Source organism: Rhagoletis pomonella, unplaced genomic scaffold, assembly GCF_013731165.1.
Source record: "Rhagoletis pomonella isolate Grant_MI unplaced genomic scaffold, Rhpom_1.0 Rhpom_scaffold_00001, whole genome shotgun sequence".
Lineage (NCBI taxonomy): Eukaryota > Metazoa > Arthropoda > Insecta > Diptera > Tephritidae > Rhagoletis > Rhagoletis pomonella.
In genome coordinates, this window is record NW_023458555.1 from 36,790,843 (window position 1) to 36,804,777 (window position 13,935).

The following is a 13,935-nucleotide window of genomic DNA, read 5'->3' on the forward strand; positions in this document are numbered from 1 at the left end:
CCTCCTGTTTAAAAAGTCGAATTTGATTAGCTTTACGCAAGTTATTTGAAATATGAAGCGAAAGGGTGTTAAAAAAACTTGGGTTTGAACATTTACATTTTAGTTTTACCAAATATTTAAACACTATTTATTTATATATATATCTTTATTGAAGTATTTGTATATGTAAATTCTGTAATTGAAGTATTGTACAAAGTATTGATAACACTAAATGAGATTTTTATAGATTTATTAACAAACTACCTAGTTGAAAGAAAATTATTTAAATATACATACAAACATACATAAATATCAAAAACGGCACAACTCTGAACGAATGATATTTAGCAAAATTTTAATTTAAGAAAAATTTCAATTAATCCCAAATTTCCGATAATTTTTACCATTAAAGAGTTGTAAATTTTAATGAAATAAATCTCAGTTGAAAGATTTTAAAATCTTTGCATTTTTCATAAAATTAAATTTACATAAACTAAAAAAAACTTACAAATAATTCATGTGTAATTTAAATTTAAACAAAATTTTATTTGAATGCTTATCTATACTATTTAATTCATTATAAATAAACTCTTAATCAGAAACAACTCTTAGGAGCTTATATTTTTTTTTTTGTAGTTTTCGTATATATACTATTTTTTTCTCTATATTCGTATACTAATTGTGTCTTTTTTTTTTTTGAGATTCAATGCATACAATCAACTGGCTTATGCTTATAAAAAGTACGAATTTTTTGTATACATTATTGCCTATCGAGGTCTTTGGAGAATTGAGATTCCTTAAAAGTAAATCTAAAACATTCGCAAATAACTTAAAAAATATTGCCTATCTTTAAAATATCGTATAACAATTGGAAAAAACAACACTCAAAAATGTTATGTAAATAAATCCGGTCTTTGGTTTCTCGCTGATTCCGTTTTGCTAGCACCGCCCACTGCCCGCACATTTCTTCATTCATCCTTCACTTATCTATGTATGTACATAATTACTCCTACATATTTATATACACCACCAGCTCCTCCCCACCACTCACTCCGTTTTCACCACCGTCTCGCGCTCATACTTCCGTTCGAATTCGTGCAATTCGAATAGGCTTTGTTGGTGTTGTTGTTGCAGCTCATGCTGGTGTTGCAAATGCAACGCAATCGCTTGCGCATGCGCGTGTTGTTGTTGCTGCTGTTGCTGTTGCAGCTCAAACATCACCTCATCCTCCTCCAGTGATGGACTACGGCTAAGTGCCACATCTTGTTGCAACAATGCATGATGATGATGATGCTGGTGGTGGTGGTGGTGGTGTTGTTGTTGTTGTTGTTGTTGATGCTGCTGCTGAAGCTGTTCAATTTTAATGGCTTCCTCATGCAGTGGCACCAATTCGCCGAAGCTGGAATGCGCTGGCGATACTGAACCAGCTGGACTATGCGCCTGTTGCTGCAGGTACTGTTGTTGTTGTTGTTGTTGTTGTTGCTGTTGGTGGTGGTAATGCAACGAATTGCACATATTAGATAAATGCGTCTGCAGTTGGCCATGTTGAAACTGATGTTGGTGTGTTAATTGCTGAAAGATCTGTTGTTGTTGCTGTGGCGATAGATGGTGTCGCAGTTGCTGCTGCTGTTGCTGCTGGAGTTGTTGCTGTTGTTGGAGCTGTTGCGACGTCGTCGTCGGTGTGGTTGGTGTGCTCGGCGTTGATGGCATTGAGACTGATGCCGAGGGGGATGAGTGTGGTGGCATCAGATGCATAAGTTGCTGGGCCAATAATTGTTGTTGTTGCTGTTGCTGTTGCTGATGGCGCGGTGAGGATGATGCGTGTTGTTGTTGTTGCTGCTGCTGCTGCTGTGTCTGCATTTGCTGTTGGTGAGCCTGCAGCTGCTTCTGCATAAGCTTTAAAGTTTCATTGTTATTGGTGATATGATTGTTGTTATTGTTGTTGTTGCTATTATTATTGTTATTATTGACATATGCACCAGTGTTATTATTATTGTTATTGTTATTCAAATGCCCATTGTGAGTCGGTGATGTGGATGAGAACATTATTGGTGAGTGGATGTGTGTCATTGGTGGGGACATTTTCTGGTTGTATGATTGCTGCAGTTGTTGTTGTTGTTGTTGTTCTTGTTGTCGCAGTTGTTGCTCCTGCATGGCGGCCACTTCTTCCAACTGTTGTTGCTGCTGTGGCGTTAGCGGTGATGCAGGCAACAGTCCCAACAGCGGTGACTTCGTGTCCGTCGGGGAGGCGCTGCCGTCATTTGTTGTTGGTGACATTAGGGTTGTTTGCGCCAGCGCAGTGTTGTTGCTTTGTGGCTCTTGTTTCAATTGCAGCAATTGTGTGCTTGCCAATTGTTGTGCTTGTTGTTGTTGTTGCAAATTAGTTGTTAAATGTTTTAGTTCTGATGATGATGTGTTGTTATTGTTTTTGTGTTTGTGTTTAGTTTTAATTTTAAGTTGCAGTTAGTTGTTTGTGTTGATGAATATTACCACCGAAAGGAACACACAGATATAGTGAGAGAGCGAGTGTTAGAGCGATGAACGATGAAACATGAAGCGCGCGTGTGAAAGAGAAAGGAAAAAGCAAAGGAGACAAAACAATACAATTAATTTCGCATGCTTCAGGCAAATAAAATTATAAAACTAAAAAAAAAAACTTGTAAAAACAATACATCACACACTTACCATTATTTGCGTCAGCGGCGGGGTTGGAGTTCGCATTTTGTTTGCTGCTTTTGCTAGATTTTTCGCCTTTAGTACCCTTTGCTTTTCGCTTGCGTGTCTGAAAAAGAGGCGAAATTATGTTTTTGTTGTAATATTTAAATATATATATTTTTTTCTTATCAGTAAAAACTATGTATGTATGTATGTGTACATATGTAGTATGTAGATTAGACTGGGTCGCGAAAAAATTTTTTATCAGCCAAAATAAAGTTTGAAAATTTTGTAGGCACAAATCTACAAATCTTCACCAAGTAACTAACTTTCAAATAAGGGAGTAGTTACAAAAAATTGTATACGTATTCCATTAGTTTTCCCTTCTGATACAGTTTCGGGCAGGCTGGCAAAGCATTTTTATATACCCGAGCGAACATAAATGATCAGAATGAAAAAAGAAATCGATTAAGCGATGACTGTCTGTCAGTACGCCCGTCCGCCTGTGCACACGATAACTCGAGTAAAAATAGATATATATCTTAACGAAACTTGGTACGTGTACTTATTTTCAGTCTAGGATGGATGGTATTGAAAATGGGCCAAATCGGACAATAACCACGCCTACCACCTAAATATATAACGGTAGTTTTCAGAAATACGAAAACTGCGACATTTTAGTAACTACCGAAGCTTATTCACTCAATCAAAATTGCTATTTACAATAATTTTAAGGCGAAATATAAGAACATTATACATTCTTGAAAATGGGCGTATCCACGCCCACTTATGATTACATTCGTATATCTTGGGAACCGCTCCACCCATTTCTTCCAAACTTAACACAGTTATTGGACTTGACAATGCATACCAAACGGCTTAAAAAGTTTTTAAAATCGGACAATAACCACGCCACAGAAGTCACATGAGAGGGAGTCGCCCTGTCTGAAACCCCGTTTTGTGGCGAACGGCTCGGATAAGTCTTTCCCATTTCTGACGGAGCTGGTGGTATTGCTCGACGTCATTTTGACGACTTGAGTCATTAGTCCTGATCAAATAGATATCTTACAGTGAGAAAAATGTTCTTCAGATTTCTGGGCGACGAATCAGTCGAAGACCTGTCAGTTTAGGCACAGTTTCAGTAGTTATTTTTCGGTAAAACACGATAAACATAAGTCTGGTTAAATAAACAAAATTTCCTCGAGGCATACATAAGTAAGTTAAGTTAGGAAGGCGTGTATGAATGTATAAAACTTCAACTCAAACTTTGAGATAAATTTAGAGTAAAATTTAAACAAAAATGATAATTCAGAGAGTAAATGCAGAAAAAAAATCAAATTCACTCCTCTGCTGATACTTATGGCTACATGGTTAATATGCCTTGTGAGCACTGCTAAATATTGGGTCATATGTATGTATAAAAAGTCTCAGCGGATTTTTGGGTAAATAATAAAAAAAATGTCTTTATTGAAACTCAATTTTAATCACGTATCTAGATTTTGGCCATAATTGTTTAAGACCTTTTGCCATTTTTCGGGTAGCTTCATAATCTCTTCGGTGTAAATAGAACTTTTTTTATTTATCGGCAAAAAACTTCTGAGATTGGGCGTTCTTCAACCGAATTCTGAAGTATTGAAATATGTATCACAATAGGGTTGTCAGCCAAAATAAATTTAAAAACGTTTCAGTTTGAAAATATGTATTTGTAAGAGGGTTGCCACGTGTTTGAAAAGTCTAATTTAATCCATATATGCAGAGTTTTACAAATCCTTATTTTAACAATTTTAAATATTTTTAAGCTGTTTGGAAAGGGTTGCCAAATGTTTAAAAAGTTAAATTGATTTTCATATTTCATTTATCAATCGAAATGGTTTTGAAAAGGCTCCATTTCAAAACTGCCTGTGAGAGGGTTGCCACCTGTTTAAAAAATCTATTTCAACTTGAGGTTTAGGAAAGTTGTAGTCTTAAAATATTTTGAAGAGGGTTACCAACTGTTTGAAAAGTTACGTTGAATATGGGTATCCATGGACATGGTTTTGAAAAGGCTGCATTCCTATATGAAATGCAGAAAAGTTGCCCCCTTTTAAAAGAAAAAGTCAAATTATACTTGATTTACAAAAAAAAAAAACTTTTAGTTTCTGCGCGATGGCTTCCAATTTGCCTAATTTCATACTAAAGCTGTCGGAAATGGCCTTAAAAACATTTTATTATTTTTTCCCCATAAAAATTGTGGGCGTGGCAAATGCAGATAAAATTTTCCAACTTGGGTCAGCGAAATTCATTTAAAGTTCGATTCTTCTTGCTCTTATAATAAAAATGAAATATCATTTAAAAGGTAACGAATCAAGTTCCTTAAGTGTTTTTGCGCTTGACTTTTATAAAAAAATATTAAAAATCTAACAAACAAAAGAAATACTGTCAAAACTGGTCAAAATAAAAAGTTTGTATTATTTCTTCCACCACTGTATATGGATTTATTAGACGATGAGCTATATCTTTACAAAAAAAGTAATAAACGTTCAATAAACGTGAATAAACTTGCCAAAACTTCTTAAAATAGAGCGTCCCTATTTATTTGCCAACCACTATATAATGTATGTATGTATGTATGTTTCTTTATTTTCAAGTCAATATAACTTTTTGCAAAATTTTGCCTGAAATGTCACCTTTCAAACGCGCGTCAGCTTGACGCAAATGGATTAGTGTTGCCAGATGTATGGGCATCAACAGCACATAGTGACAAAAATCCAGCAGAGACTTTTCCTATGCCTTTATATTTTTCAAAAGTGTTTGTGATAAATTAAGCCTTAAGACTTACCTGCTTAAATAGTACTTTGTTTATTCAAATTAAGAAATTTAAATTAAAAATAAGTTGGCGGTTACTAAATTTCCCTAATGTTTTTTTCCCTTCATATTTTTATACTAAACAGATTACAAAGTCAGTTGTCAACCTACCTGTATGGTGTCCTTCTTCATGGTTAATGGACGTTTCACGCTATGCAATTTGAAGTAAAGTCCGCAGGCATTGCAGACGGGCTCACCGCTGGGATTTCGACGCCACAACGAAGTGTGTGTTGTAAGGCAATTTGAGCAGGACAAACCGACGCGACGGGAGGCACTCTAAATTGTAAAAAAGTAATTAGTATATAGACTCATAGTATTTATTACAAAAAAAAAACTAATAGATTTTCATTGCAAATATTTAACATTAGCAAAATAATTTAAACAAAAAAAAAACGATAAAATTGATCTTTAATTTTAACTTTAAATTTCATTGAAATGTCTAATTTAAAAATGTTTGTAGGTATATCTGCATGTATGTATGTATGTAAAAGTATGTATTGTTTTGTGTCACCTACCATACGGCGCGAACTTGAACGACTAACATGCTCCTCGGCAGACGCTGTTGCCGTCCGACTCGGCACACTAAACGGATAGCTCTTATAGAAATCCCCGCTTGACTCAGCGGCCACTGTAATAATTATGAATTATTTATGAGAAATGTTTTTTAAGCAATCAAGAAAAAAAAAATAGTTTTGCTTATTTTTATTTACAAATTTTATTTTTTTATAAAAGTTTCGGTTTTTCGCTTTGCGACGAAAACTACGTTGTGCATCAATGTTAATAACTAAAAAAAAAGAATTAAATTCAATTAACCAATAATCCAAATTAAATACGACGAATAGTGCGTGGAAAGGCAAACCTAAATTAGTAATTAATTTTCAAGTATTTACTTAAGTAAAGCGTGCATTTTTTTCTTTTAACGTTCATAAAAAATAAAATAGTTAAGTGCGTAATTACAAATTATGATTTGAACAACATTTTTATTTCCTTGTTTTTTTTTTTATTTTCTTTTCATTTAATCGAAACGGATTTCATCAACAAAGGAAGCGAGAACGTTCACGCAACTACAACTACATATATGTGTATGTATGCATGTATGTACAACGGCAAACGATGGTGATGGCGAATGGCGGCACAGGCAAAAGCGAAGGCGGATTTCTATAAGATTTCTTTTTTTTTAATAATAAATATATTTTTTTTTTTACAAGAAGTTTAAGCTGCTTGCAAGTGCGGAAAGTAAGCATGTATGTAAGTAAGTATTTGTATTAGATTTTAAATTTGTTGCACAATTTCGGTTTTTTGTGTACTGTTTAAGTGTTTTTTTTTACTTTTTGCAATTTTATCAGTTTCTTTTTCGCATTGCTTATGTTTTGCTTGTTTAATATGTGTAATGAATAAGGAAAAGTGTAAAATATGTGAATTAAATTCACTTTAATTTTTGTTTTTTATATTAATTGAAATTTTTTTTTATATTTATTTTACCAATCTTCTAGGCTGTTTTATTAAGGGACGATTCATGCCGTTCGTTTTATTATAAAGACCGCACGCATTGCACAAATAATGTCCGGTATTATCACGGCGCCACAATGGAGTTGAAACCGCACCACAATTGACACATTCTCGCCCATCGGTGATAAAATCGGCATCGTAAAATGCTTCAATAAAGTCATATGTAAATTTAAAATATTTAAAAATTAGTTGCAAGCCATTTATATGTATATAATGTTTTATAGCATTTTCAAATATGTATTTATGTATGTATATTCTGTACGTATACATACGTATGTATGTATTAATGTATGTTTTTATGTGGAAAATGCTTGTTGAGATAAAATAATACGTAGATAATTCTTTTATAAAGAAAAGTTTTTCTAATAAATTTCACAAACGTAAAAGTCTGATAAAATCAATTTAATTACAAATAAATTAAGATAATTTTTTTGTTTAAGTAAATATTTTCTTGTTATATTTAAAAAAAAAAAAATTAATTCATAACGAATGAGTTTTAGATGTTACAAATACGTTTCCACTATCCCTAAATGCATAATTTCGATTTTCAAATGCAATTGAAATTGTAACTGTTTACACTAATGATTATCAAAACAATTGGGCAGCAAAAAAAAATTCCAAATTTTTCGGTGATATTTGGCAGAATGTAGTTTGTTGAAAAATGGTCAAGTTGAGACTAAAAAAATAAAAGCTTGTAAAAAGAGGATTTTGGAGCGTTTAAGATTCTAATTTTTAAATTTCTTTGCTAAACATTTTTAGGAGCTACGGACCTCTTGCATTCCTAACAGATAGCGCGAAAAAAAATTTGAAAATTTTCCAGTCAAATTTTGAAAGGGGTCTACGGGGAAAAAAAGGTAGGGAACCTCTGCTTTACACGATTGATCTCCATTTTAATTTCAATTTCTTTCACGCTACCGCTTATGATTTTGCTTAATCCTCTTAACCTCTTTTGCAGGTTACAAAGAAAAACAAGCTAAGCTTCTTTCTATAAAAGCGGTTTCTTTTGGTTTTTAACCAGTTTTCTATTTGATTAAAAAAGAAAATTTTCTTATCAGTTCTAAATTCTTCTTGCTTAAAAATCAATCACACTAAGCAAATTTTAAAGTCGCATTCTTGAAACTAAAACCACATTTTCTCAATTTTGCCCAGTTTTAGCTGAAATTTATAATTGCGTAATTTCGATCTCGTGGAAACACACTGTTACTCCAAATTGTAAATTAAAAAACAAACATGGTTGCAAAATATTTGTTGCCAAATATGTATATCTTATTGTAATTATGAATATTTACTCAGAAAACTTACTTAAAAAGTGCTCCGGAAATGTTAGGCGTAAAAAGTATGTCATAAATTAGTGTTAAACTTAAAATTGTAATACTGTGTTAACAGTAATATTGTAAAAAAAATTATCTCCTAAAATAGGTTCTATGAGAAAGTAAATAGTATATTGCAAAATTCTTTAATGGTTTATTAACATTTCAATACCAGAGTAAGTTAATGAGTAGTGCCCGGAATCTCATAAAAATTCAAGTTTTTATTGGGTTGGGGCATTTTCAAATGGAAACGGTTAAGTTATCTTTACGAATCATGGAATTTCCTATATCTCTGGTCAATACGAAATTATCTACCCTAATATGGGCCACGAAACATAAGAACATTTAGGGAAACGAGGCAGCGGATGAACTAGCAAGGTCCGGCTCCGCACTGAATGTGTCTCACGCAAAAATTACCGTAATTTATCACTTGAAGGCCAAGCAGAGTTGGAACCGTACAGTATCGAACAGGAACAGTTCTGGGTGTCCCACTACGACCCACTTAAAATCAAAGCCCCCTTAGAAATGAACAAAGAAGATACCTACAAACTTACTGTGGTGTGTACAGGGTACTGGCCCGTTAGGGTACGTGCCGAAAGGATTGGATAGCACTTCAACAGGTTCTGTCGCAGTTGCGATAACCCTGGCTCAAAAGAGACAGTCGAACGCTTCCTGTGCTACCGTCCAGTCCTCGCAAGGATTTGGCTTAAAACACTCGGCAAGCCATTCCTACAGAATGTTTAAGAATGTAGCTGCCTCTCCCTGTATGACGTACAGAAATCCGTTACCAGGTTGACACTCCACTTAAACCAACCACACAAGATTTTAATTGGATAAACAAAAAGTTTTATGGGGGCTTTATAATGGTTTACTTGCGCAAAATTGATGGTCAACTCTATTTCTCGTTAGTTTATAAAGTTTATGTTGTACTATAAGAATACATAGTAGATTGCAAAATAAATTTATAAAATACTTAATGATTAAATAATATACACATATAGCTGTGGCTTATTTGTTAGAAGTACATACTACTACTTCGTAGGACCTGGTTAGAACTGTGAACTGAGCAACATCTAAATTATAAAAAGTTTTTTTCTAACAACGATCGCTTCTCGGCAGGCAAAGGCAGACCTTCGAGTGTATTACTGGTATGAAAAAGCTTCTAATAACAAAACGAAAATTTAAATTTTTTACCTTTCGAACTTGCTTTGTTTTCTCAGTAAAAATATATAAAAAATATGGCGTTAAGGGAGTATTAAAATCCGAAATAGTGTACTTGGAAAGATTGACAATCTTAGCTCATTTATGAATTGAGCAAATTTATACAAAACCCTCAGATCAGAAAGATCAAAATCCCCAAAAGCCTACGTTAAGAGCGCTGAAAGAGTATTTCCGCTATGAACAGGGAAAAGTCATACAAAACAGTAAAATTTTAAATGTCAACATCCCAAAATGTCTACGAGATGAGCACTGTATAGAGTATATCCCCTTGAATACAAAGAGGAAAGGCTCAAACCGAAAATTATCGAGTCCAAAAGGTCAATGTGAAGAAAGTTGAATAGAGTAGGTATTTCCTCTATATATTTTCCTCATAGAAAACACTCAAATCAGTAATATTCAAGTCCAAAAAGGTGACGCGAAGAGCATTGATTAGAGATTTCCCTCTTCATTACACAGGTCTGCGAATTTGATTTTATCTTCCCTCCTTTCAAAAATTATAACTTTTTTTTTATATCTAGGATTGTTACATTAAAATACTGCCTTGTTTTTTTTTTTAGCAAATCGAGAGTTATTTTTATTAATGACATGCATATTTTAGAATTTTTAAAAATTTAAATGAAAAAACCCAAAATTATTAATTAAATCTAAATTTTTACTTAAAAAACAATAGTATTAATAAGAATACCCCTAACCACAAAGTAAATCAGAAATCATCGCAGGCTGGTGTTATCTATTAAAGTCTGGAATGGTATGGATAAAGGATATCCATGATCTTTTTAAAGTGGAATCAAACTTAAAAAAGAAGAAGAGAAATTAATCTACACAGACATCAAAAACAAAGCATTTGTTTATTTAGCGAAATACGTAATGGTCATACCATTCATGATATTTATTAAGACAAACCCTACTTCGAAAAGACAATACGCAATTTCTTTAAAACCTTAAAGTTTTAGAAGTGTATCCATAAGTTAGCTTGATGAAGATTCTGAATCATGAAAATTTACAGAGGTCTAAAAGTTTAAATTTGTAGAGGATAGGAGGAAATAGGATAGAAAACAGTATAAAAGAAGAGGCTTATAAAAATATTTCTATATGTATGTAGAGCGTGAAAAGGGCCTTTTAGAATAGATTCCCTTAATTCATAGTTTTTTAAAACCCTTATAAGAGCACAGTCTACGAGTATAGCCTTATGAAACCTGTTGCCGTTCCCACTTAAAAAATATACATATAACGTTAAGAATACCTCATATATATATGAAAGAATATACACGGGCGACGCCTCTAGCCATTCTGGGTCTCACCTTTAAATAATCGCAGATTTTTTTTCATTGTCGTTGTACGATCTTCTCGATGTTCGTTCACGAAAAGTTCAATTAAATTAATCGATGCACTGTTGTAGTGTTATTAATTCACGTGAAAAGTTGTAAACAATAATCCAACGATAATCTTTTTTATAAATATGTACATATTCATTTCTTTGCCTGCTTTAAACTTTGAAATAACTGTAAACAACACAAAGGGCGCTCGTTCTGTAAAACTTTCCACTACATACATACATATGTATATGTAGGTATAGCTATATATAAATATTGCCTTATTTTTTAATTAGTTTACAGATTCGACAATCAGAAAAAATTAATGCCGGTACCTGCCTGAGGTAATTCCCATGAAAAATAAGCTAACCTTCAACAAATGACGCATCAGTAATCAATCCCCTACATTAATGTGTTCCACAAATAACTAATTTTTGTTAGCCAATAAGGGTTAGTTTTTCAGTACACGATTAAATCTGGCTGTGATTTGAACTTAGTTTAAATGCACGAGCTAACTAAGCGATTAAACTGAGATTAGCCAATTAAATGTCAGCCAGCTGTTAAATACGAACTCTGTTTAGATGGTATATATTTAAAGCGACGCTGAAAAACTAGCCATAAAGAAGTTAAATGCATTTATGAAAATGTTTTGTTTTTACTTTATAAATCCTACTGAATGTTTTCGTAGAGCTATGCCTATTTTTTCTTCTCTCTCTTGAACAAGAAAAAAAAAGACTTTCAGTGGAGTAAACTTCACAGATCTTCAGCGAAACCTCTGTTCAAACCCAAAGATAGACACACCACAAGTGGACTTTCTCTTTCCTCGGAGAACACTTCTGTTGTTCGGACCATATGGATCACAGCGTTGTTCTGCTAGAAACTTCAATTATCTTTAATCCAATTACACGAAAACTCAATGAACTGAACGCTGAGGGAATGCATATGTGTATGTAAATATCGTTACCTTAATATAGATAGCACGCACCGAGAATGCGTTCAAGTTTTGGCTTACTTCTTCACGAGAACAAAATGTAATGTCATCAAGATTTCCCACAAAAGAGCCGAGCGGGTACAAAAGTATTGAGAGCGATTTGAACGGTAATAAAATGCGAAGAAAACTCTCAGGAACGTTCTCAAGAACAAAAGAATGAGAACGAAGGTTTCGAGAACGTTGCCAATGAGAAGAAAATTAGAACGGAAGTATCGAGTATGTTGGCAAGGAAGATCAAATAAGAGCAAGAGCCGGAAGAACGTGACGCTGCGCGGCAAAGTTGACCAACTAGGCAAAAATGTCGCGCCGCGTGGTGTCGCGCAGTTCCGGTGCCGCATAGTGCGGTATACCTAGCGGAACGACATAACATTTTGTACTACATTTTTAACTTGAAGTAATTCGATTTCCAATTGTGAGTGAATATTCACATGCATTTCATTCAAGAAGAAAATTGTATGTAAAGAAACGTAATATTTGAGAAGAATTCGCCAAGGAAAATAAAAATAAAAGGCATTAACAATACATCAGCGTCACTGGCATCCATCTTGTTTGAAAGTTTTGATACAAATAAATTAAAAAATTTGCAGCGAAGTGTCGCGCCGCTGCGGTTTCAGTGCGATATACCAAAAAGTGTCGCGTAGTGCCGCTGCAGTGTCGCGTCGCTTAGTGCGGTCTTACCTTAATTTTAATATTCAAGCATTTCAAACTAATGGTAAAGTATTCTTTGAGAGAAAGTTTCTCAGACTTTTGTTAGTGTCTTGTTATTTGCTAAAACGTTCCGGAGACTTTCGTTCCCATTTTGTTCTCTTAGAAATGTTCCCGAATCTAGTGTTCGCATTTTGTTCTATTTTGGAACGTTGCACAGGGTTTTGTCCTTTAGGTTTTGTTCACATTCCGGGTTTGGTTTTAAAGCATTCTTGGGGACAGAACTACGAGAATGACATTTAGTTTCGATCATACCTTTTGGTTGGTTGAGAAGGTTGGTAGATTATTCACTTAAGACTTAATCGAATTTAAAGCAACTACTACTTCAAAAAAAATTGTTTCTTTGTTTATTAGAAATCAGAGCAATGAAGTAATCGCTACTTAAGCACTTTAGTTTTTATAAAGTTTTATAAATAGTCTGTAAAGAAACAAAAGTGTTATATAGGGCCTTTCTACAAAAATAAGATTCCTTTATAAAAATCGACCTTAGACTTAACTGTGATCGATGATGTTAATATTGACCTTGTATATCGCTTTTCAGCAGAATTAACTATTGATTTTCAAAATCAAAAATTGTAACCGGTGACGACAGTTAAGTCTGAGATAGGTTCTAATATCAGAAAGTAGTTTTTGTATAAACTGCAGATATGTAGTTCTCAGAGGTAAGTAGATTTTATACTTTTTCCAAGTCTTTACGCTGCCTACAATATACGTAGGTGATCCGCAGCCTTGTCGTCGAATGATCATCCAATAGTTACGGTGAGCATCTCAACCAACTATATTAAAGTTCCTTCGATCACTGGAAATAGCGTTTTTGAAATCTTTCTGCCTATAAAATTTTAACTTTTTCATAGAGTTCAACAATTTTATTGAGCTTGAGGCCGTTTCTAATGAAAAAAAAAAAATGTTGTGGATAAACAAAAATAATTTATTCGTGGTAGAAGTTGCAGCTGCAGTTGTTTTTGATATACGGTAGGACAAAGGCATAGGATGTGTTCTAGGGGCCCCCTTGTTCCCGTCCTCATGCATTTCCCGCAAACTTCGCTGACAGTGTCTCACTTTTCATTTGGAAGTACCTAAATTGAAAACATTCAGCCCGCCTCACAGTGTAAGATATGACCCATCTAGCTGCTTTTAATTCTGTAATTCGAAAACTATTGAAGATAGATTAATGGAATTTTGCACAGGGTACGTTATAAGATAGGCGAAGCTTTTTAAAAAAAATTGGTAATTTATAGTTACTGTCAAGCCACCCTATTATATAACTGCAATTTTAAAAAATGCAGGACTGACAAACTGACAGAAATGGACTTAAAAATAAATATATTTTTTTTTTAATTATGGGCGTGGAAAATATCGACAAAAAAGTCAAGTTGGGTCAACATAATTCCGTTATAAGTTCAATATT

General features: G+C 33.7%; 1 protein-coding gene across 1 annotated transcript in view; it reads right to left on the bottom strand.

The window, feature by feature from the left end:
- Nucleotides 1-600: 600 nt before the first annotated feature.
- LOC118743721 (box A-binding factor) overlaps nt 601-13,935 on the bottom strand; it is a gene marked incomplete at its 5' end in the record, with an annotated part of 57,076 nt that continues 43,741 nt past the window's right edge. The window contains 4 exon segments of the mRNA XM_036476487.1: nt 601-2,381; nt 2,665-2,761; nt 5,590-5,754; nt 5,994-6,106. Coding sequence (XP_036332380.1) covers nt 1,027-2,381; nt 2,665-2,761; nt 5,590-5,754; nt 5,994-6,106 — 1,730 coding nt within the window.